At 41.9% G+C, this 24,887-nt stretch overlaps 1 protein-coding gene across 1 annotated transcript in view; it reads right to left on the bottom strand.

Annotated features, from left to right (window-relative positions):
• Window positions 1–3,622: 3,622 nt before the first annotated feature.
• TTC21A (tetratricopeptide repeat domain 21A) overlaps window positions 3,623–24,887 on the bottom strand; it is a 36,234-nt gene continuing 14,969 nt past the window's right edge. Inside the window, exons 12-29 of the mRNA XM_044424995.1 lie at window positions 24,577–24,706; window positions 23,978–24,135; window positions 22,372–22,584; window positions 21,036–21,274; window positions 20,056–20,128; window positions 18,919–19,029; window positions 16,951–17,089; window positions 15,239–15,345; window positions 14,024–14,212; window positions 13,275–13,385; window positions 12,314–12,395; window positions 11,879–12,029; window positions 10,800–10,964; window positions 9,383–9,578; window positions 7,322–7,546; window positions 6,552–6,672; window positions 5,126–5,193; window positions 3,623–3,760 (exon numbers count right to left, since the gene is read on the bottom strand). Of these exons, the coding sequence (XP_044280930.1) occupies window positions 3,683–3,760; window positions 5,126–5,193; window positions 6,552–6,672; window positions 7,322–7,546; window positions 9,383–9,578; window positions 10,800–10,964; window positions 11,879–12,029; window positions 12,314–12,395; window positions 13,275–13,385; window positions 14,024–14,212; window positions 15,239–15,345; window positions 16,951–17,089; window positions 18,919–19,029; window positions 20,056–20,128; window positions 21,036–21,274; window positions 22,372–22,584; window positions 23,978–24,135; window positions 24,577–24,706 (2,556 nt within the window). The 3' untranslated portion in view covers window positions 3,623–3,682. The remainder of the gene's footprint in view (window positions 3,761–5,125; window positions 5,194–6,551; window positions 6,673–7,321; window positions 7,547–9,382; window positions 9,579–10,799; window positions 10,965–11,878; window positions 12,030–12,313; window positions 12,396–13,274; window positions 13,386–14,023; window positions 14,213–15,238; window positions 15,346–16,950; window positions 17,090–18,918; window positions 19,030–20,055; window positions 20,129–21,035; window positions 21,275–22,371; window positions 22,585–23,977; window positions 24,136–24,576; window positions 24,707–24,887) is intronic.

The following is a 24,887-nucleotide window of genomic DNA, read 5'->3' on the forward strand; positions in this document are numbered from 1 at the left end:
CTTAACCCTTTCTTGCCTCCAGTCTGTATTTCTTTGCATTAGGTAACCATAGGAACAAGTTAGATTTGCTTTCACGTTACCCTGGCAATAGGCTGGGCAACTCCCAGCTGATCTGCAGCCATGCCCAACCTTCTGTAGTGTGGATTGTTAAAAGGAAGAACGCGAGCAAGAAAGCCATCCTGCCCCCACCCAAAGAAGCCTGCTAACCAATAGATGTCTGTCCCCCCATTCCCACCCCTTTCTCTCCAGAACACAGAAGGAAGAACTTGTCTAGCCCAGCAGCAGGTTATCTGTAAAGGTGCGCGCTCTCGCTCTCTCTCTCTCTCTCTCTCTCTCTCTCTCTCTCTCTCTCTCTCTCTCTCTCTCTCTGTGTGTGTGTGTGTGTGTGTGTGAGAGAGAGAGAGAGAGAGAGAGAGAGAGAGAGAGAGAGAGAGAGAGAGAGAGAGAGATTGTGTGTGTGTTAACAGTAGCAATGATTCAATGGCCTCTGGTGGTTATAAGCAACGCAGTGCTCCATAGTCGTCCAATAGCAAGCTGCCATGGGATCAAAGAAAAACGGGTGTCTCTCTACAACACAGGCTTTGGCTGTTTGTAAGTCATTTTCTCTCCTCTGGGAACCACAGGGACTGGTTCCTTGTGAGGAAAGGCAGGTTTTCTCAGGAATAGTAGAACTTTCAGCACCCTCACCAAACAACCCTTTCTATGATAGCCAAAGTGGTCTAAAAGCAAGATACATAGTGGTGTGAAGGAAGAACTCCCTCCAGAAGAGCCCAATGCTGGGAACAATAGAGGGCAGAAGAAGACGGGGACGGCAGAGGATGAGGTGGCTGGATGGAGTCACTGAAGCAGTTGGCGTGAGCTTAAGTGGATTCCAGGGGATGGTGGAGGACAGGAAGGCCTGGAGGAATGTTGTCCATGGGGTCGCGATGGGTCTGGCATGACTTCGTGACTAACAACTACAACAAAAAGAGAGGTGGGCATAAATCATGCTTAGAACATCACACATTAGCAACATGTTCAAAATGCTTTCTATCCATCAACTCAGCAGGCCTTACAAGGTTGAAAGATAATACTTAGAACAGGATGAAAAATCTCATTTCATGGCAGTAGATACACAATGATAGTTCATGTGGTCAACATACAGAATTTGTGATGATGAATTCAGCCACCCAGCATTGTGTGGATGGGCTGCATGCTCTTAAAGATGCCTAGGAGGAGTCCAACAGCAGCTGCTCTCCTTGTGGCTGCCGGGGTCACCTACTGAAGCTGGCCACGATGTGCAGGATCTCTGCTTTCCACAAGGGGCTGGTCGCTCCGTCGACAACACACAGGGCACCTGATAGGCAGCTGGGCTTGCTGTGGGTTGTGCACCCTTCCGTAGTCCTCCCATGGCTACCCCAGAGGGTTCAGCAGCAAGATCCGCATCGCCGGTCCACCCCCGCCCTGATCATGAGTGCTGTTTCATTCTCCATGGGTCTTTTGCTCCTATAACCAGTTTTTTTCCTAGAGATTGTGATCTCTGGTTCAACACCCAGTTTTCAGAACCTCCAGTTCAACAGCCTGTGAAAGCCTTTCAAAATGCTCAGGCAGCATATTGGAGGGGTTGTTAGTGGTTGGAAAACTTTTTTCAAAAATGTGGACATTTAAAAAATGTAGTTATACCTGCGCAACTGCGGAGGTGTGTAGTTTTGTGCACACAAAAGGGGGAAGGCTCGGCAGGGTCAATGTTTTAGAAAGCACCTGTTGTCAAAATGCAGCAGGAAGCCAGCCTAGACATGAACCCAGCAAGGGTCCAAATAGGGGTTTCCTTTCCTTTGCCTTCTTGTGACAGCTGTCAAAAGGCAAGCTGACAATGGAAAGCAAAGGTGTGATTTTTGTTTGTGAAAGGAATTGGCCACTAAATCACTCTCTTCACATCAAGAGGCCTCATTGGCGTCACTGTTTTATCACTGATTAAAAAAAAATGAATCCATTTTTGAGCAGGTAAGTTAACTGGATGAGGACAGTCCACTTAGCAGTACATGGAATCATGGGATTAAATTTGGAAGCAATGCTCTTCATTCTTATTCAGTTCATCGCAAACATATAAATGGAAGAAAACACACTTCAGAGTCTCCACATGCATCTACCATTCCGTGAAGAGGGTTAAATGTTAAAAGCTGGAAAGACATTGCACTTCCGCCTGTTGCGAGGTGACATCTCCACCTAGTGGCCAGACACAGAAATGCCAGCATTTTCGCAAACGTGCTAGGCACACATTTCTATACAGGGAGAGAAGGGGAACAGGGTTGTTTCTCTGGCCACCTGTTTCTCATTAATGGCCACCTAGCAGCAGCCAGTCCACCAACTCCTTTTGGCCCCTTCCTGCATTGTATTTATTAAGAGTACCCTGAAGATTTTATAATTGGGCAACCAAAACTGTAATGTGTGACCATGCTGATCGGAAATCTGAAAGCAGAAGTATGCTCATCATGGAGGTATGCTTAGCAGAGAGATGAGATTGGCTGCAATTTTCTGGTCAGTGGACCGTTCCACGGTGTAAGGGTCTCAGTTGGCTTGGCTAAGGCACAACTTCTGCATTCTGAATAGCTCCAAGCACTTCCCTCTTAAGACGGAAAGCAAAAGTAACAAGACTCCATGAACAAAGGCACGGGTGTGAGGGCTTCTGAGCTTAAATTAAGGCCAAAGGGTCTCTCAGCAGTAGCACTCCAAGGACGTTGTTTGTGGCTCCAGGAAGCTGTGCTCCACTTCATGTACAGACCACAATCTTGGCTTCTCTGACAACCGTTTGGGACTCCTAAAGCTTCCGTCTGATTTTCTTTGAATGGAACAGAAAGGGGTTGTACAAGCTGAAACTGAGGTCAAAAAGCCATACTTTTCAAAATCATGAAAGAGTTTGAAAGCCAGAATCCAGGGCCAAAGCATTTCTCCTCAATGGGCACGAATCTGAAGGCAATAATGTGATGCATCAAGCTGTAATGTTCACGCGCACCTTGGGTATGACGGAGCCAAAGCGGAGCACCTGTGCATTCCACTGATTTTAATTAACCAGTGAAGTGCAGCACTTCCACAGGTCACTGAAGCTAAAACCAGTGAGAACTGCAAGTGCTTTTACGTTGGCTGGACTGTGTCTCCTTCTTTTCCTATAACACTCTTAAACCCAGTTTGCACTGCTGCAAGCAAACTCAATTGAATTTAACCCCCTCCATCTACACTACACGTACAGGTGTGTGTACAAGGGGGTCCAAAGGGGCTGTGGGTGCTGCCATGAGTGCTGTCCTTAAGGTCCTTAATCCCCCATACTTGTGAATGAACTATGAACATCCTGAGCTGCTGAAGCTTACTTGTGCAGAGGCCGACACCTACTACCTGGCTCAAGCATCTAGTCCTGATAGAGGCTGAAGAATTGCCAGTGCTTTGCTGAATGTGCAGTGGGTAGAAGGGAACACAATTCACATAAAAGTCTAGAACTGACTCCTGATGGGATGCGCCGTTTCAGCATACACAGCTAGATCTAATTTCTTTCCCAAGAAACCACTTTGGCACATGCTATGGTTGCTTTTAATACCACCAATTAGGGAGTTTTAAACTGTATGAAACAACTTTATTGAAAATTATGGTCTTGCGCTGAAACTCCATTGACAGTTTTCAGGGAGTGCGGGAATGTATATAATTATACATTCTACGGTTTAATAGCTGCTTGGGCCTTTTCCAAAATTTCTTCTCTGATTTTTGGATAATCTGGGCATGTCTTCAAAACCTTTCATAAAGAAGAAATGAATGATTCTCACTATTTTTAAAAAATTAGATGTACAATCATAATATATATTAGCAGCTACGAAACTGAGAGCTGCTCTACACAAGGCATCTATTGTGTGATCGCTCACTCACAGAAATTTAAAGGCTTTTCATGTGCCGTCATCCTCTAGTGCTTCTTCAGCCATTTTTGCAGCTCTTATTAGTGCAAGGATAGTCTGGCATTTCCTAGATGGCATCATTATTAACTAAAAAAAAAAAGCCCAGTGTCCTTCTGCAGTTCAGCTCTATCCCACAGCACCACCTTGTATTGTGAAACGGAAAGGCAGAGAGGAAAACTTCTGGGACAGGGTGCAGGGAACCCTCCTGTGAAGGCTGTGCTAATATCTCAAGTAGATCAGCCCTGTGGATGCGTCCAGACAGGCAGTTTCTTGTACTGCCACTCAAAAATGATATCTAGCCATTTCATCTTTCCCTCCTTCTCTTCAAAAGAATAAAAGTCAGAAGCAGAAGAGGAAAAACCTGGACCCTTTATTAAATTAAGTAAATGAGGCCAGGGGATTGCACAAAAGCCTTGTCTGGAACTACCCTAAATCCCCCCTGAAATCTATGGGAAGCGACTTGTGACTTGTTAGTCCTTTTGATTTCAAGGGAAAGCAGCAACTTGGTCTAGATCCAAGCCTGTGTTCCAGGAAAGCTGGGATTCTGCAGAGGTTTAGCAGGAGTTTCTCAAAGGGGAGGTCAGTGATGGCATCAAGCTTCCCCCACAGTGTGCAGCTGCAGGACAGCTCTGGGCGTATCTGTGTATGTGTGGGACTGTGCAACCCCTGTACAATCTGTGACGTCTCCAGCATGACTGACAACACTCTGTGACAAAGGCACAGGAGTTGCCTTATTGCAGAATCAATGAGGAAAGGGTGCCTAGAGAGCAAAAACAACAACAAACACCATTGTTTCCAGCAGGGGCCCTCAAATTTTTTCACCAGGGGGCCAGCTGAAAGGTGCCAGCGCTGGGCATGGGCCGAAAAGGTGGTGCCAGCAGTGCATGCGGGCTGGTGAGGGGGCAGGGGTGGCACGTGTGGGCGTGTGCCCTGGGGTGGGGGTGGGGCACAGGGTGAGGGGAAGTAAGGCGAGGTGGGGTGGGCACACACTGCAAGGCAGGCGCACGAGGCAGCGGCTTGCTCGCTTGGACATCATTTTCTCTGAGTGAGCAAACCGCTGCCTCCCTGCACATAGGGTGAGGTGGGCGGCAGCGGGCGTGTGTGTGAGCATGGGCAGCGGGTCCAGATGGGCATGGTGGGCCAGATCCGGCCCCCGGGCCGTAGTTTGAGGACCCATGGTTTACAGAACGGGGTTCTGAAGAACTTACATCATGGCACACATCTATGGCTTCTACATATCTTTTATCTTTTAAGTAGTTGAAAGCAAGTTTAAATCCTAGAGGAAGAAAAGAAAAGGTGGGTGGTTTACACAAGATCAGATGGTAGCTAAAATTAAAATTGTAATGAGTGATGGTGACAGATACTGTGATTTTTTTGGTTGTTTTTGGCTAAGGGAAGTTGCCTTTTTTAAAGCTGAAAATAAGTGTCCCATTATGACTAATTAAGGTTGCAATCCTATACACATTTTCCTGGGAGTAAATCCTATTGAATTCAGAGGTCTGAATAGAAATGCAAAAATTATGTAAGAATTGGAAACCTGACAAATTTTACTGGGTTGTAAACTATTTGAAAAGTTTATTTGATTGAAATAGAGAATTTAAGATTATTATTTCAGGATTACTGCTTCTGTATTTTCTCTCTCAACTTTTATTTTTACTAGGCTCTCAAGTTTCCACAAAGTGAAAGAGAATTTGTTGATACATTTGCAGTATGATAAAATTTGCAAACACCATGATTTTAATAACTTTAATAATAATTTCAATAAACTTCCCACATGGGCAGGTGTGCTCCAATGAATATGCAGAGCTTCCTTTACTCATGGGTGGGCTACCCCATTCACTTCATTGCAGACATAATGGGTCACTTTGCACATAAAAGAGCTCCTAGTATGTGTGTTGGAAGCATGAGTGTTTCTGATCATGCAAGATATAATGATATATTCCCATATACTGGAAAACTGGTTCAAAATTGCTATCCTTTGAGGCAGGACCTAAATGTCTCTCACATATCAAATGCATAAAGGGAAGATAGCTGAGATAGGCTAGAAGTATAGTCAGTTTCTTGTAGTGCTAAGCTATTTTGAGTGGAATCCAATTATAATATATGTTAATTGCTCTATTTAAGAAGCAATTTCATGGCTAAGAACCTCCACACGTATTTTGGCTTATCTGCTGCATTCCCAGTGGAAATTGAACCAAATGATTGCAGATTTAAGGATGATAAAAGTTATAGTCATCCTAGCATATATGCCTATTCCATTGTGCAGGTAACAGCAGCTTTAAAGAAACTGGCTGGTATGTTCTTTGTTTATAGGTCTTCAGTACTTACAAAGACTCTCTTTGGGGTAAGTAAGGCCTGTGCCAGGCTTGAGCTGCTTCATATTGATCACTGTTTATCAACACATAAATACACTTCCCTAGAAAGCAGGCTTTCAAGGTGACACAATAAAGCTGCACTCCTTTATACTTCCATGGAAATAAAGCCAACTGAGCTCAGTGGGGCCTACTTCTGAATGGACATGCAATTGCCCTTCACAATTCCAAGCTTGACTGCAAAGAAAACCTTGCAAAATGTAGATCTAGGTGTCACAGCACTATATTAGAGGAAATGGGAACAAAATGGTAACGTACATACCAACAGCAGGATTCGCTTGGTAACTATATTTCCAAGCTAATTCATAGTTAGTTGCTGCATCCTTGTATGCATTTTCCTTTTCTGCAATGAATCCCAAGCATTCATACGCTTTAGCACATGACTACAGAGAAACATGAAAGACAATAAAATATGCTTTTAAAAACTATAATTATAATAAAAAGGGTTGCCAAGGATTCTGAGCTATTAGGATCTAAGAATCCTAGTAAGCTAGATTTCCCAGGCTGGACCTGATGATCTAATGAGAACGTAATCTGTTGTGCCTCTTCCCAGTAGCTGATGCTCAAAGGTAAGTGGTGGAAGAAAGGAAGGAAGCAGGGAGCTTACAAAGTTGTCAGGAAATGTGAAAGAAAGGGAAAGGTGGTTAAATAGACTATTCCTACAGCTGGGTTCCTTTCCCCTGATTCTCAATAGGCTGGATCCTTATGTATTTTTACAAAAGTATAAGAACTTCTGTATAGCCTGAAGTGCCTGATCCTGCCTAATTGTGGAAACTAAGCAGAACTGTCCGTCACTGGAAATTGGACGGCATTGCGCAGTTGGGTGGACCTGATGGCCTGCTAGGCCCCTTCTATGCCCTTTCATATGATGCTATGAAAAAGCAAGCCCCTTTTGAATCAAATAGGATGGGTTTTTACAATCAGGAATTCAGTCTGTACTTTGAGCATAAGGCATTGTTGTGCCTAAATCAACTGCCAGCTTCTCCTGCTGGTGGGGAGTTCTGCTGCAACAGTAGGCTTGTATCAGCTCACCTTATTGTACCGTAAGCAACGCTTCACTTGTTCAGTTGCAAGGTCAAACTTCCCAGTCGTGCAGTAGATATCTGACAACAAGATCCACGCCTTTTCCAACTCTTCCGCATCTGTCAAAGACCAGTTCACTTTAGTCAAGCGCTTCAGCTGGGTCCTGGCTTTGGCGGTATGTTGAAGAATCATATACGCTTGAGCCATTGCTAAAATGGCTGGAACGTTATCCCTCTGTCAAAAGAAACCATATAGAGTAGTAGAGAGGCTTCCTGTTGTTTAAATTCCTGATCTGAGCTGTGAATTTCTCCCTCTGGGATACTAATCTCTTTGCCTTTTGTTCCATAATTCAGGAGTTAACCTCTGGTGCTGTGTGAGGCACAAGTGAAACATTTTGTGTGATTCTGTGCTGGTTCTGCCTGTGGGCTTACTTTCTTCACAGCTCCAAGTTGGGAGCCAGTGGGTGGGTGGGATTTGTGGTCTGCTAAACTCTTCCCTCGGCCCACTTGAAACATCCCCTCTTGGCTGCTTTCTCACTGCGGGGGGGGGGGGGGGGCCGGGAGCCATGCCACAACTAACTGGTGTGGTAGGCCACTCACGTATACTTCTGCCTCATGCTCCTGCCACTCTTCTCCCTCTAAGCCTGGGAAGGGTGACCCCAGAGACATAATCTAGTTATCAGTGTATAAGATATATAAGACGAAGAAAAAAAAGGTGGGGGGAAGCCAAGGGTTGTTCTAAGGATTTAACAAGCAACTCCTCATTTAAGCACCTTTACAATAGACGAAGGTCTCTATCAACCACTCTCCCATCCCACCCATTCAATTCTCAATCAAATATTTAACTGGTCTATACAGTTAGCTATAAATCTCAGCATTGCTTTGGTACTGATAATCACATTTGTACAAATTATATTTTCTTTAACCATTATTTAAATTGTTCAAAGTAAATCTATTGATTTTGAGTCAAATCTTTAACTGGTCTTAAATATGACACTGAGACTCAACAAGACAAAATATGCATGAAGAGCTTGATGCAGAATCTTCAAGAAGAATTATAAGCCCACCAATGGGAAATCTTATGGATGAAAGACATAAAATTCACTGCATGCCAAGCGCTAAGAGAAAACTGGTATAAGATGCATTTCTGGTGGTATACTACTCTGAAAGATATACAGAAAATGGACAGGAACTATAATGGAAAAATGTTGGAAACGCAAAGAAATGGATGAACATTTTATCATATATGGTGGACATCTGATAGAATAAAAATGCTCAAAATTGCAGAAAATACTCAAAATTGCCTTTCCAATCAATGCCAAGAACGTGTTACTGAGTATTGTCCCAGAGACTATTCCAAAGGTTATGTCAGAATTATACAAATATATGATAACAGCAGCAAGAGAGATAATTGCCTCAAAGTGGAAAGCTGCAGATTGCTTAGCCATTGAAGATTGGTAAAAGAAGCAAGCTAAGTACACAGCAATGGCAAAGCTTTGTTGTCAAGCTTTTGCTTAATATTAAGAAGCTGTTTCTTTTAGAAGTAAAGCAGGCAAAGTATGCAAAATGGAACCAGAAACAGCAGCCCAACTACCTACATTTTACAAGTTCCTAGACAACATCCTGACCCTCCAATTTCACCTCTTCTCAAACAGCACTTTACCATGCTTAAAAAATGGAGAAATGGAGTATTAGTTCCAAAAGTGAAAGTAAATGTATTTTCCTACTTAAAATTGCTTTATTCATCTATACCACAGTGCCATCTAGATGTTATGCAGCAGAAACACTGGGAAGAAAAAGTTCTTTACATACAGTTCAGTTCACAATTATGCAACAAACCAAAAACAGATGTAGCAGATTAACAGTCTTGTGTAGAAATGCTCACAGTGGGCTTTTTGGAATTAGGCATTGCCCTTGATAGTATTTTGAAGATACAGTCAAAGAATTACAGCCCACCTACCCTACTAAGTTTGGCAAAATATTAACTTAAGGTGGCAGCACTATAAAACTGTGACCGTACACTGCACCTGACCATATCCACTGGCTTTCACCACTGATTTTCTTACCTTACCTCATTTTGGCCCATTTCTGTAAATACTTTCAGGGCCTTCTCCACATTATGTCTCTCTTTTGTGGCCATTAAGCAGTAGCTCTGCAACATCTCCACTTGATTCTGGCCCTCCTGTGAGTGAGGGTAAAATTCTTTGAGAAGTTTCTCAGCCGTACGTATTCCATGCTGTTCAGATTCCTTCTTCTCTTTTATATTACTGTTTAAAATGAAAACATTTGATATTTCCCAGGCTTTCAAGTGCTAGGTAGCATTAAAACAACCTTGCTAACTTCCTCTTAGATCAGTAAGGCTAGTATTGCTATCTGATTTAAATCACTCCTGACTTATAAACAGAGGTAATAATTTGTATAGATATTAAGCCAAAACCAAGGAATTGCTATGAGCTCATCAGGAGGTGGCTTGTAAGCCACGGTTCTTATGGCAGTTACTCCAAACAGGCTGTTGCACCCAGATCTGAATGAGAAGGAGGACACTCCACAGGTTACCACACTGCCAGATCACATTTCCCCCTTCCTCCCTCAGCAGTCCATCGAGCATCCTTTACAAATGAACAGTATGGTAACATCTGTGTTACTGTAACTGTATATATTATTCATAGGCAACAGGTGGTGAATATTTAAAGGCCAGAGTATTTAGGTTGAATTCTGAAAATCTGGAGGTTCCAGTGCTTTCTAGATTAACCTACATCGTGAGCAAAATACAGCTGAAAGGTAGGAATGCCAGACATTATTCTGTGTCATACCCTTGATCCATTTAACCCAGTACTGTGAACACTGACTGGCAGCTGCTTTTCAGGGTTTTAGGCAAGATTCCTTTTTAGTCTTAATGGGAGATGGCATGTATCAAACCTAAGACCTTCTGCATGCAAAACATATGTTTTACTACTAAGCCTCAGACCCTATGGTTTTACTTTATTGATGGTTGTTTTCTACATTCTCTGGTAAACTGTAGCACCAGTTGTGAGTCAATACAGCACCATCTTTATATACAGTATGAAATGATACAATTGAAACTGAGCCCTACTTCATGTTTGTAGGGTGCAATCCAATGACTAGTCAACTCTGGCTGGCTGGCCAGTGTTGGGATTTGGAGTCCCAGCTCCATCTTGGAAAGAAGCTCTGAGGTCAGAGCTGAGACTCCAGAGTTGGAGGATTCTCCCCTTGACCCCATGGTTCTTTCCGACCTTCCTGTCTCCCACCCCTGGTGAGGGTGCAGGGAGGAGCAAGGCTCTGCCAAAATATGATGTATCCTTAGACAGCTGAAATCAGTCTTCTCAGGCTTTAGTGGAAGTGCCAGGATGGTAGTCTCCACACTCCTGCCTTTCTCAGTAGGATGCCTGCAATCAGATGTGTTCAGAGGACTACAGACATCCCCACTGTGTCCTTAGTCTTAAATATATTAAGGAATATTCCTTTACCTTGCATCTACAGTGTTTTGGTTCTCAAAAGTCTCACCACCTATTATCTCTTTGTCGGGATTTAGGCATATCTGAATCATATAGCTCAAAGCTTTCTGACCCCAGTCACTATCTTTACGAGCTTTGTTGAAGAACTTCAAGGCCCGATTAGGCTGCATCATGTGCCTATGTGTGAAGAGAGGGATTTTAAGACTTAGTGTTGCTAACAAAGAAATAGCTGCACATTGGCTGGGTTCACGCAGCACAGCAAACGACTCTGCACTGTTTCCATGGCGCATGGATTTTTGCCTGATCTTACTAGTCAGATGATTATGTGGCTACATGGGCAGTGCTGATTCTGTACTCCTTGCTTCACCCTCTTGCCCTCGCCACCTATGCCAGCAGCCCTGGCAAGTGACATTCCCATCCTTTGCCTATTCTTGCCTATGGACCACAAAAGCCTCCTCCATATTGGTCTGTTGTAGTCCTGAGATGGGTTCCCACCTCTCTGCTCCCAAGGGCACCTGTACATCTGCAATGCTTCCCAGCCATTCCGACCCTGACAGAGATTTTTATTAAATTAAAATAAATAGTTTTGCTGGGAATCCCCCCCTTCTCCCACCATGAATTTTTACACTGTTTCCTTGTTTCTAAAACATACACATGATCCTGGTTTCCATCCAATATTGGCAGGAGCCTTGGGAAAATTGATGAGAGCTGCACTTTGCTGGCTGTTATCAGCTAGAGCCCATTGGCCAGGGTGGCAATGCTCTTTTTGCTGCTCCAGCCAAGGGACCCTTAATTTTTGTTCTGACCAAGGCTTAATGCATGGTCTCAGTTTGGATGAAGAATTAAGCCATGGTAGGTTATTTAAACCCTCTAACAAGCCATGGGTAAGCCATGGTGGATATCATGCCATCCAAACCATCAGAAAGATCTAAGTCTCCTACAGTGTCAGGATCCAAATATCTTTTCCCTTCACAGCTTCTATTTTCTTTTTGTAAAACCATGCTAGGTTTCACCCACAGATTACTCCTCTTCACACCTTGTTAGGGCCTAGGTCTCTGAGATTTCCATAAAAACTGCTGTCTATGACTTACCAACAGTACAGTCCTATGCAGTAGTTATAACCAGGCTCCAAAGGTATCCGAGTTGATTTTTTCTTAGCCAGTTCAAAAAATGGTGTAACTCCATCTAGTTTACCACTTCTTCTTAGCAAATCAATCAAGCTTTCCATTACTGAGAAATTATCTGAAAGTGTTCATCAACATTCTAATATCTTCACAAGTAAGTTCTTATTGACATGCAGGAGCCCCCCAAAAACATTTCACAGATGAGATGAAAAGGAACTGCAAAACCCTGCATTTTACATCTATGTATACAAAAATGCACACAGGTCCTTTCATCATAATGTGTCTGGTTTTATTGCATACATTTGATTTTATTGTATTTTAACTTGTTTAATGTGAGCTGCTTCAGATGCCCCCTTAGACGCAAAAGATAGCATATGTTTTAGTTTTAAAAAGTTAAAATACCTGGCATTTTTTCCAAAACGTTTCGATATAGATTTATAGCTTGTTCATACCTCTCTTTTCGAAACATAAGGTTTGCCATCATCTACAAAAGAAAAAAACATTCCACACTGAAGCCAGCTGTTCAGTGCTTCAGGAAAAACTTGAAATTGTGAAAATGTCCTACCTGGGTAACACTTCCAAGTAGTAGAGAAACGTGTAAATCGCACGTAGATCATGTTTGCATGGCAGTTTGCACATACATTTACTTCACTGTGTGTATACATGCTGTTAACACATTGCATACATATGTGCTTCAATATGCATGTGGATACGCATTAACACATGGTTTACATATTTCTTCTGTGTACTTCCTATCCAAATAAGTAGTTCAATTATGCTTGAAAAGCTGTGAGTGCCTGTGCAAATGTATTCACAACAGACTTCTCTGTATTTATGCTTGGCTGTACAGGTTCACTCCTCTCTTAAATACTTTCCCCCCGGCATCCAACATGATCTGGAACATAACCCTACAGTTCCATCTGCTGCCCCGATCTTTGGCAACCATTTTCTTAAACTGTGGTGTCCTGTGGAGTTAAAGACCTTTTCCAGTGCTAACACTGAAATTAAAAGACTCCTTCTGTTTTCAGTGTATTTGTACTGGATGCATGGCGTGTGGTGAGGCGTATGGGAAGAAGAAGCATTGTTAGCCAAGGGACAGACGTTTGTAAAATCATGTATGCTTTGTGTCATCAAAACGTTTGTCAGACAGCTGTGCTACTGAGGCCAAGTGACACTTTCATCCCTTCACCCTGCGAGTTTGATACAGCTGCATCATAACACAAGAAGAAGCAGGGTACCCCCATCCCCAGCCTAGAGGCCGTGAGGTGGAGCAGTGTGGTGGACCATTAGATGAAGCAGCCTGGAATACTTGTTCACTTTACAGCAATACTTAAGTTTAGTGGGAGACACGAGAGCAGTGTACCATTGTTCCGATTTCACTGCTGTCATCATCCTGGAGGAGGAGAATACAGTAATGCTCACACTGGTCCGTATCCCCTTGCATCAGATATAGGCGAGCTAATTCTAATATTACCTGGAAAAAATGAAAATAATTTAATCAGGGACAGACCCTTGCTAATTATAATTAGGGATGCTATTGATAATTCTCTCAGATAGTTCTAGTCCTCTGGACATAGAAATCCACTTCCCAGGTATTTTGTTCTTATCATTCTCACCTGATACCACGGAATGGTATCAGGCATGCTGCTGGCCCAGACCTGGACATCCACAAACTGGTGTTGGTGTCTGACCTGACCAAGGAGTCCCAAGCCTGTGGAAGCCTTTCTATGAGCAGTTTGGACATTCACTGTGCAGTATAAATATCTCAGGGCAGGATCACCAGCACAGTCCCTCCCACATTACTGGTGTGATGCTCTGCTCATGTGCGTCATGCATGAAGGGTGCTCCAATGGTTACACGTGTCAAGCTGCTTTAGGGCTGTTAACATAAAATGAGCTAAGTTCAGTTCTACTTGTTTTTACTTGTATTTCATACTCTGGATGTTCTGTGTTAAGTGTTGTGAGAAGTAACTTGCTGAATCAGACCGAGGTCCAAAGTCCAGCATTATTTGTGAGTGTCCCAGCAACTAGCAGAGTTACATGGTCAATATTTTGCCCAGTTTTTACAAAAATATATCTTTGCAGGCTTCTGGAGATTTAAGATCACACCTACTTTACTATCTGTTGGAACATAGGACAAGGCTTCTGTGTAGTACTTCAAGGTTTTTTCAAATTCTTTCTCTGTTCGGTAAAACTCTGCAAACTGCACACAGATCATTAGTGCCACTTGCTTCTGAGGAGGGATCAGCTCAGGCTGTTCTAAGTGGACTCGCTTCAATATCCTTTGCTGGATATCATATGCCTTAAAAATGAACAAATGTACTAGGTTAGGACAGCAGGGAGTACACTCATTTGAAATGCATGCAAGCCTCTTCCAAGCCCCATTTCATCCTCACAACAGCCATGTGTGAGCCGTCCCGAGGCTATGCAAAGGGCAGCATAGAAATGTTTAAACAGACAAACAAACAAATGTCGGGTTGATTGGGCTGAGAGATAGTGTCTGGCCCAAGATCACCCACTGAGGTTCCAGACAGAGCGGGGACTTGAAGCTGGATTTCCCTAGCCTTAGTTTGAAACTGGAGCTGCTGCTTCTCCAGTTGGGAGAGGTAGCCACTCCACAGGGCAGACAGGCTGGACAGGGAAGGCAGACTTCTCTCCCTGCCTTTGTCTTTCCTCTCTGAAGTAGCCGCTGGTGGTAGGGCCCTGCCTCTGGAGCACAGCTGCTGCCTCTCCAGCCAGGACAGGTGATAGTGATTCCCCTGCTGCCCCTCATCCCCATTCCCACTAGCCAGGGAGGCATCCCAAGCCCAGAGGACTGTCCAGCAGAGTCTGTCCCTCCCTGTACTGCATGTGGAAGGGAGTGACAGGGGAGCCTGAGCAGAGCTGCCCCTCTCCACAGCACCACGCAGCAGATTCTCTCCACCCTTTTGCCCGAGCGTGGCTCAGGCAGCCCCTCCTCCTGCTCCTGTGGTCCTCTCGAGAGCAGGAGGTGAGGGCCCCTGATCAGCTCCCTCACCCTCCCTGTGGTGCTTCGGGGCAGGAGCCCTGGCTGCACAACAGAGACTGCTTGACAGCTGCAATGAAGTAAACTCTGCTCGCAATCACAGTGGTCAGAGCGAGGATGCCTCTTTGTGGTTTCTCCTGGAATGCTGCCAAGGGGACTGAAAAAGGACATGATGGAAGGGATGAGAGTTACCACCATGAACATGATTGGCAGTCAGGCACACTGAGGTAAAAAAATGGCAAAACATGGTAACCATGCAAGGTTGCTTGTCATGGAGTGCGATCCTGGCCAGTATGCAAGAATTGTACAAAGCTGATGTTCTACCTTGGTCAGAGTTTCCAGAACCACTTCTCCTTTTTTAGTTGTCTCATAAACCTTTGCTAGTAACATCAGGTTCTTAACATCCTTTATCATGGAGGGCAGATCATCAACTGAAAGATTAAATAGAAACAACCTTTAGTTTGCACCTGTATATATTGCTTGAGCCATCAGGAAAACAATTTTCTGCTACGCAAAACTTTAATAGCTACCATAATAACTAGACAATAGCTAGAAAGAAAAAAGGCTTTGACTGGTAAAACTGATATGTGAAAAAGACTGGAGAAGAATTTTGTTGGATGTGCTAAGAAAATTAGTGAGCTGGTGAAGGTCCAGCTTTGACTGGACTGCTCCTCCAGCCTTATCAGGAGATGAGAGCAGGGAAAAGAACTATTCCAGCAGCTTTGCTGAATGAGTATTTAATTTTTTTCCTTTCCCTTCTCCACCCCTCTTTCCTTGTATGCCATGTGTATCAAACTTGTGGGCAGAGACCTCTTTGCTGATTGATTATAAGCCAATCTATTTTGGCTGAGGAGTGGGATAAAAGCACTTCAAATAAATAAATATTGTCTGGAACTAACACAGACTTGACTTACTACACTTAAAAATACCTGCTAAACCTATACAATGAAGAAAACTAAAGATCAAAACTAGACATAAAGTGGGAAATTCATCTTTAGATCTCTTGACTTAAAAAAAGCAGTGGCGGTTAAACAGGGAGACAGACTACTTCTCTCAAGTGTCATTTTCCTAGTTGAAATCACCCCATACTAAAGCTGTTGGATGGGAAAGGAAAACATAGTACAGGGACTAGCACCATTTAATAGCAGCTTAGGAGAGGATTTCATGGGGGAGATGCACCTCCATTTCTATGAGTACATTATTTGAAATCAAGAAAAAAAAGTATTAGGAAAATCATCCATGAATCTTCCACATTATGCTTGCCAGTTTTCTCTCATTCAAAAGGAACTTATGCTACTAAGGCTGCCTGAGGTTCCCACAGTATGGCAGAAGGATGGAAACAGGATGGGATGGGTGCGTAATACATGATTATCTTCATCTATATTCTGATATTCTCCCATGAACTGCAGAAAGGCATACTTGGTTCCTCTCTTATATGTTTATCCTCACAAGCCTGAGAGAGAGAGACCAGCTCAAGAACACCCAGTAAGCTTCATGCCTGAATGGGAACTTGAACCCAGGTTTCTTGAGTCCTAGTCCAGCACTCAGATCACTACACCATGCTGAAACAATACAGTGGCAAGGCTGGGTGAGTTTGCAACAAGGAAGAGGACGGCCCTCACTCAAACGCTGCTGCAAAAAGCACATTCTTACACTTGGTAGAACTTGCCCCCCCCCCCCGGCCGTAGACACCACCTGTCCTTCGCTGAAGGCACTTGCATCAGCACATTTCACTGATGTTCAGCAAGCCCAAACAAAAGGAAAGAAAGGTCATACTGGATGACATGAAAGCTTGCTCTGTCTCCTCTTGGAACAAGTGCAGTGTCAGTACACTGCCCAGCAAGCAGCTGGGTGACTGAATAACTGGTCAGAAAAACGGTCAGTCAGGATCTTTCAATGCAGAAGTGTGTCAGGGCCCCAGTTAGCCTCAGCGTGCTTCCAAACTGAAGTTTAGTAGTGTAGGCAATACAACATGTTTCTACTTTAAATCAAGGTGAAAGCTCTGGCAGAATACACCAAGAAAAGAGAAATGCTACCTGGGTCATGATCTAGGGCTTGGTTTAGAACTTTTTCTCCTTTGCCAAATTTTTTGAGCTTTAAGAGGAGATCAGCAAGATCATAACACAAGAAGTCCTGCTCACTCATCTTGAGAGCAACCTCATAGTAATTGATAGCCTGAAATGAATTATACATTTCATGAACCTCAGTTAAGAGCTACACATAAAACAAGGTTTTCTGATATCTGCAAGTCTTGGAGCTCAGCGACGTGCTTCAAAAATATGCATTGTGCCACTCTTACCAGATTGTACAATTTTGCTGCGAGTTTGAATATTCCTTCAAACAGGAAAAGCCTATCAAGTGAAAAAAATGTCATAGAGAAGGTGAATCCATTACACTTCTATCTGGCAGATTTTTTTATTTAATGGCAAAGCATTCAAACATGCAACCTTTGACTTTTAGCCTGATAGCACCATGCGATTTTTCTGTTTGTGTACTTTAGTTCTACTTACTCCTGTTTTCATCATGTACAATACATGTAGTGGAGAGGAAACGTAGAGGAGGAGTCCACTGTGATGTTTTTTCAGAGCAGGAACATTGCCATAATCTGAAGAGTGCCAAGTCAATTGCTGGCGGTTCCTCATGCTCACAGGCAAGCTAAGTGATAGTAAGGCTTTCAGGGTCCGCCACTTTTCGTGGCAGATTAACAGAAATGTACTGTAACACCCTTAATAGAGGAGGGATGGGCAACCTTTTCTCCTGGAGGGTTGCACACAGTGCCAGATGGGAGGGCAGAAGATGTACACATTCTCTCTCTCTCTCTCCCCCTCTCACACACACTCTTATCTCCCCCCCCCCCCACCTGTGCAAGATTGTTGAAGAAAGGGGGAAGCTTTATCTCTCCCCAGCCCAGTGATTTTGAGCAGGATCCCTGGGAGGAGAAAGTGACTTTAACCTCTCCTTCCTCCCACTGAGTCCAATCCTGCTGGAACAGAAGGCTGTGGAGACAGCTATCCCCATGCACGTTCTTTCCTGGCAAGACTGGGCAATTGGGAACCTGATGGTGATGGGAAAGTCATACCCATTGCTCATTCTTCCCCAGGCGGTGGCTCGAGGTCTATCAGGCAGTCATGTGGGAATGGCCCACCTCACGTGCCTTATTTATCACCACCATCCTGACTCCAACAGCATGCCAAATAGCTTTTTGGCTGGCTGTGATAAGCCTGATAGCACTGGGGAGGGCAACACAGTGGCATCCCTGCTCTCGTGCTGTAGGGGAATTTGGGAAAAGGCAGTGTGGCCTCCAAGAGCAGCATGTGGTCCATGTTACCCACCTCTGACATGGACAAAGTCAGAGAATGAGAAAGATAAACAAGGAGAGGCCCTTCCCTTCAGTTCCTATGTTACACTAGCAGTTTAATGGTAATATTTAGTTGCAAAATGGTTTGCATTTCTAATTATAAGCTAATGGTTGCTTTTCAGCTGAATATATCTTATTAAAACTCAGTGTGTTTACAAGTTGAACCTGTGCCTTCATTAAACCCAATGGGGTTTACTCCAAAATAAGTAGCTTGTAGTCATGCCCTGTAACTTTGAGATTTCATTAGTGGTTTTTGTTTGTTTTGGACGTCTGAATTTTATGCTGGTGTAATTAAGCAGAGTACTTTGTATAAATAATAGAAAAGCAGATCATAAAAATATAGGGGTATGGCTCCTAGGGGATATGTCTATGGGGAGTAGTTGTGGGGGCTACCATGAAGTGCTCCTGTACTTCAAAATTTACTACTAGTAGCGATGCATATCCACTTGAATCAAGTACAAATGCTTTGCTTGGAACCACATAACTCTAAAAGAACTAAGCAAAATGATGCCAGCTCATGGCCATTTATACATAGACCCATGAGAAATTTCATTCATTGGCTAAATGAAGAGAAGATGGCAGGCTGCATGTTTCCTCAGCTTCTACCTTTACAATGTTCAGTAAAAAGAATGATCTGTTTGTGAACCTTGTTATATTGATGTGTGTACACATATGCTTGTCCAATTTTCCTTGCCACTGTTGCATCCAAGGGATTCTTCTTTTGAGCTGCTTCAAAAACTTCCAATGCTTTTTCAGGCTAAGTGACAGAAACACAGTACATATTGCAGTAATAATACTGTACACTTTATATGCAATAACACGAATGTGATTTTTGACATTTTTGTTTGTTGTTCTTTGGTAATTAAAAATTGAACCCATGCATGTCCCCTAGGAAGTCAAGCCCACCACATTCGAGGGGATGTATGCCTAAGTACAAGTGTACAGGACTGCAGCCTTCACTGTAATTTTATCTTGGGGATGCAGCAGTGATGAGAAAGGATCAAGAGGGAATTCTGTTGGGATTTTGAGCAGTTTCCACATGAACATCTCACTGGTTGAGTCATGTGACATTTGGGATTGCTCCTGGCCAATTTTAATCTGATAAGAATAGTTATCCTTAGTTAATGTAAATGTCCTAATTGCTGAAGTTAATGGGAAATAAGTTATTCACAACTATCTTAATGAAAGTTTCACTAAGTTAAAGACTACCTTTAAGAAAGACTGGCAGTATTAAAAGATTTGTTTGCAAAAGCTCTTCATAGAAAGACCTTTGCCAGAATCTGGTAAATTAGACAGATTGTGCAAGAAGGATATTCTAGACAAGCGCTCAGAGAGATGGTTGGACGTGACTCTCAGTTAAAATTACATAGGCCTAACTTCTCAAAGTGTGGAGAAAGCTGAGACCCATAGAGTCTAGGATGAAAGAAGATCCCAAGGAATGTAGAAAAATCAAATGGTCCGAGGTTGATAGACCAGAAGATTAAGTAAGCCTAGTGCATAATGAGGAAAGAATTCTGTAAAGCTCCTTGCCCAACATAGGCACTACGTACTAAATATAGTAAGGATAGGCAAGAATTAAATATGTTTTCCAGGTACCAAACACATTTTTTTCTAGCCTGAAAAAATGTTCTCATGTAACAGGAATAATATGTATTTACACAATATTTTAGTGTATTCAAAGCACTTTTCCTATAAAATACGTCTTAACATTTTTAGGAATAACATTTGCAAATTATTGGAAATCCCTATAATTTGACTTGAATAAACAATCTCTTTTACTAACCTCTTGAATATTCATATAGGCATTACCCAAAAGCAGGCTTGTATGAGGACTTGGCAAATTCTCACAGAGTTCACTAGATAAGAGAGGAACGTTATTTAAGCGATGACAAGAAGCAAAACTTGGTGTACACAACCTGATTTTATGTCTTCATGAACAATTAAAAAGTATTTGTTTCAGGTTAGTACAAGTGCCTTACTTGTAATTTGTAAGCACTTTCACCATCACACTATACTGGGTTTCTCCACTCTTGGTGGGACCTACGTTTGTTTCTGATTGGAGCTGCTTCCATGAAACATTAGAAGGTTATAAGGTAATCAGTATCCCTAAATTAGTCATCTTCAGTATTAAATAAGATATTGAGTAAAAGTTTGCCATGTTAAATAAAAATAGCAAATAGGGAAGGTGTTTTGGGGTTCTGTAGAAAACCTCCAATATGGCCCACTATTTAATTTCAAAAATCTAGAAAACATTATTTCAAAATTAAAATAGAAATTTGTTTTTATGACTCTCTTATGCACAATCTTATAAGAGATGGGATAATGATCCACTTGTGGAAGGGTGCCCCTCCCCCAATTAATCTTCAGTTCTGACTTCTCACTTCACACTCAGCGTTGCTTCCCTGGCCAAAGTTAAGTCTGAGGAAAGAAGGAGCAAAATGCTTCAAAAAAATTAGATTGATGTTTTGTATGTCACTGCTGCTTCAGTATTTATATTGTTTTCCAACTAATTGGTTACAATATTGTAAAAAGCATAGAAGAGTATTATAACTAAAATCAAAACCAATCTGTACAGGTCAAATAGTAAATCTAGAGCAAAGACATAAAAATGATAGATTACTGAGAAGTGGTCACAGATTTTAGAATGTGCTTCTGATAGTCTCTCAAACCATCAGTACTCCAGTTTTCTGACTGTTTCCATACATCTAAAGCAAATGGGAAAATGAGTATTTGCAGCAAATAAGTAACTTGAAACAACATTACCAATAGCATCCAATATACAATCTTTTATCTTTTCGGATCAGAAGGTAAATCTGAGCCATCTTCTCTTTAACCTCAGTGTAATATGGCTGGTTTGGTGTGACATTCCTGAGCATAGTTAAAGCTAAGTCCACTTCTCCTTTACTGAGAGCCAAATCTACATTTGCAACGGTGACACGGATTTCCTCTGGTGTACCACTAAATTCATTAATTGCATCTTGCATTATCTTAGTTGCTTCATGCTGGAATGTGAAAAGAACCTACATGAAAACTTTGCAAAATTAAATGCTCTATAGCAAAAAATTAATGGTTATATTATTAATATGCTTTTCTCTAACATAAAAGGCAATTACAAATCCGTTTGATTTCCTTGGTCATAAGATCCCATTTTCAGAAGCAAACCATCTGCCATTCTGGTTTATAGCTACATATAAAGCCATACTCTAGGATTTCAAAATAGCTGGCCAATCCTGATTCTAATGCTGAGTGAGACCACTTTCCTCCAGTGCAGAATAGCTGGTTTATTCTGTGGGCAAATATTTACCTATTTATTTATAGAAGATATTTGTTGTACTCATTGCTTTTACTATATGTGGTATCCTATACACCAGAGTTTGAAACATAAAAAATAATACTAAAATCAGATCAACAATCATACCAAAAGCCAAGCACAGCAGATTTTTATGTCAATAGCTGTCCTGATTTAATAATGCATTTACTAGACATGAAAAGCAGCCACATAAAACTCTAGGTCAATGTCACCAATGGTGACACCAATGAGAATGTTCTACCTGAATCCCTAGCACAGGAATGCTCTACTTTGGACCCACCAGTTATGTTAGTCTTCTCAACCTTCCATCCTTTCCCAAGAGGTGTTCTGAAAGGTGGAAAAGTGGAAGATAGAAATGCTGTTTGTCAAGCTAGCTCCTTTTAAAAAGATTTTTTGACAGGCCACTCCAAGGACCTATGCAAGTGGCTGGGACACTGTGAAGCTAGCTGTCACTAGCTGTCAAATCAGAGATTACGTTTAATAATATTTGGGAGAAACATGGTTAAAGGGACAAAAATAAATAAATAAATCCACAGGGACTGTGATTTCAGGAGGGAAGATAAACAAGTCAATCCTGCCACAGGGTAACCTAGGACACCCATGGGAGGACCAAGAGGGAGGGAGGGCATCAAAATTTGAAGTCATGTGATTATTTAGTGAGATTTGATTTTTGGTTAACTGATTTTTAAACTGAGATTGTTCATAAGGATAGCTGACCCCCAAAGGCTCTCGTTTGCTTTTTAAATATTTGATAATGAATTTTATGAAATTGTATGTAGAACATCTTACCAGTTCCCCATTGAGTCGAAGAGCTTCTGCAAGTTCCAGGTAGATAGACACTTGTTCATTTGCACTTATACAGGGCCCTTGCCCTTTCTTAATTTCCCCTTTCATTTGAGGTAGACTGATAAGCATTTTTAAGATTTTGATGGCTTCTGGGTATTCTCCAGCTTTATTCAGTGCTCTAGCTTTGATGAAGTGATATAACGGAGAATCACGAAGCTGGCAAAAATATTAAAAGGAGACACGAGTAGGACAAACAAATTGGATCCTCAGCCTAAAAATATTAGGCTTGAAATGCTTCAGGACATCTGCATTCATTGTGTGTGTGCGCGTGTGTGTTGTGTTAGCACACCCATGTGCATTAGCTCAATTGTTAGTAGAAGAAGAAACTAGCTTTGTCTCTCAAGATTACTCTGCTTGGCTGTTTCCACTGCTCAGTTATTGCTTTCCTACAATATGCTGGAATTAAAGCACTGGTCACACCTATTTTATCAAGCAGCACTCTTTCCCATGGACTAAAGATTACATTTTATAATTCTAGAACATTTACTCAAATAAGTCATGCTCAGAAAGGTCCTGTAATAATTAGAAATTTCCTCTCTGTAGTTTCTAGTCCCGTGATTGCTCCTGTTCAGATAGATTTCTCCTTAATCAATTAAGTTTCTGTTGCAGGGGTGACAGGGGAGCTTTGATTACTATTTTAATAATTATCATTTTGTTTATTGAAAAATAGCTTTATTTTCCAATTAAAAAAGAAAAGATGGAGAGGTATTTGGTAACTAAATCATACATCAGCACTACCCCCATAAGGAAGGAGTAGCAGCTGACAAACTGATTAATTCATTATTGATGCTGTGCTGCACTAATGGCAAACACTGAGCACTTTTCTACACAAGGCATTTCTTGTGCACTGGCAAACTCAAAATTGTTTGCAAGGTCATTAGATGATACTGTGATCCCCTAGTTTCACTTTTACTTTTCAGAGCACTCTCCTGCTGCTTGTTCTGTTCTGTTTTGTCTTTGAGCAGGAAAAACTATAGTTCACCAGTTGTGCACATGTGTTATTTTGCCATACCATCATGCCACCTAGAGGCTGTGTAGTGGAAAAGTAGGAAAAGAAAAGATCCATGTACAGAGCTCAGTTCTGTACTGAAACTGAGAATAGATTCTCCAGATTAATTTCTTCATGTAGAAAAAACTCCCAGAGAGAGAAACCCAGGGAACTTGTTCCTAACTAAAGACACAGTAACCCTGAAATGCTTTAGTAGTGCTTTGTAAGTCCACACTAGGCAGCTACCACTACAATTGCATTCCAAGTGAAAAAAATCATAAATCAGGTATGAAAAAGTTGAGATCACAGCACGGTAAGCACTGGAAAATAATGCATCTAATATCTTCATAGAAAGGAAGTGAATATATAATGGCACTTTCAGACCTATGATGTGGAAGGAACTTTTCTCCCATTAAGTTCCTATTTTGTTACTTAGATGTGTGTAGGTCACATACATAAGCTTATTGTAAGCTTGCAGCTCTCAAGTAGACCCACAGGTAGGAACACAGGGAGAAACTGTTTTAATAGCATTTAAAATATTTATTTCAGATTCTGACTTACTTGAAAATTGTAGCTGACTCCTATTTCTAGTGAATGTGCACATTCTTTTATGTTTCCTTGAGAAAGGTGGATCTGGGCCATAAGAAGATTGGCATCTGTTGATGTTGGATCCAATTCTAAACAACGCTGCAAGGTACCCTGGGCAGTTTCTAGTTCTCCTGCAAAATAGTGTACTATGTAATTTTGTCCTAGACTTTTTGTTTCATACAAATATATTAACAACATAATTCTCCAAGTCTGGTAGAGACCTTCCTGATAAGTCCAGCAATTTGTGAACTTGATCCTGTATTATTAGTTTCTGCAGGACCCCATCACCAAGCTCAGAACCTATACAAAGGGAGAGAAAGAGAGGGCAAAAACATTTGTCCTGCTCTTTCTGCTCTGCGTCAACCTGCCAAGTTCTTTCCAGTTCACACAACTTACTTCCATTCACAAATTAAGAGGAAGAAGCCCTTACACGAAAAGCAGGGCTTTTACCTCTTCAAAACCTCTTAACCACCAACTTTCATTGACCAATGAAATTTAACCATTTTCAAAAATTCCAAGGTCTAGCCAAGGCTGTATGTGTTTCCTTAAGTAAGCAATGAATCTCAACTTACCTGATAAGTATTTAACTTGTGCCATTAGAAAAAGAGGTTCTATCATTCCAGGAGCTGCTTTTACAAGGGGATTCAAAATAATAGTTGCTTGCTTAAGAAGAGAAGATAAAACTTGACCAGGTAACCGAGGCTATCAGAAAAAATAAGACATTAGATATTTTCCAGGAATATAAAACTTGTGATGTACCATTGAGCCATCTTGGATTTATGGTGACCATATGAATTAATGCTTTCCAAAATGCCCTGTCCTTGACAGCCTTGCTCAGCTGTTGTAAATGAATATTAAATACATGATAGAATAAATTGGTTTG

The sequence above is a fragment of the Varanus komodoensis genome, unplaced genomic scaffold (genome assembly GCF_004798865.1).
Source record: "Varanus komodoensis strain SLA01 unplaced genomic scaffold, ASM479886v1 scaffold15, whole genome shotgun sequence".
NCBI lineage: Eukaryota > Metazoa > Chordata > Lepidosauria > Squamata > Varanidae > Varanus > Varanus komodoensis.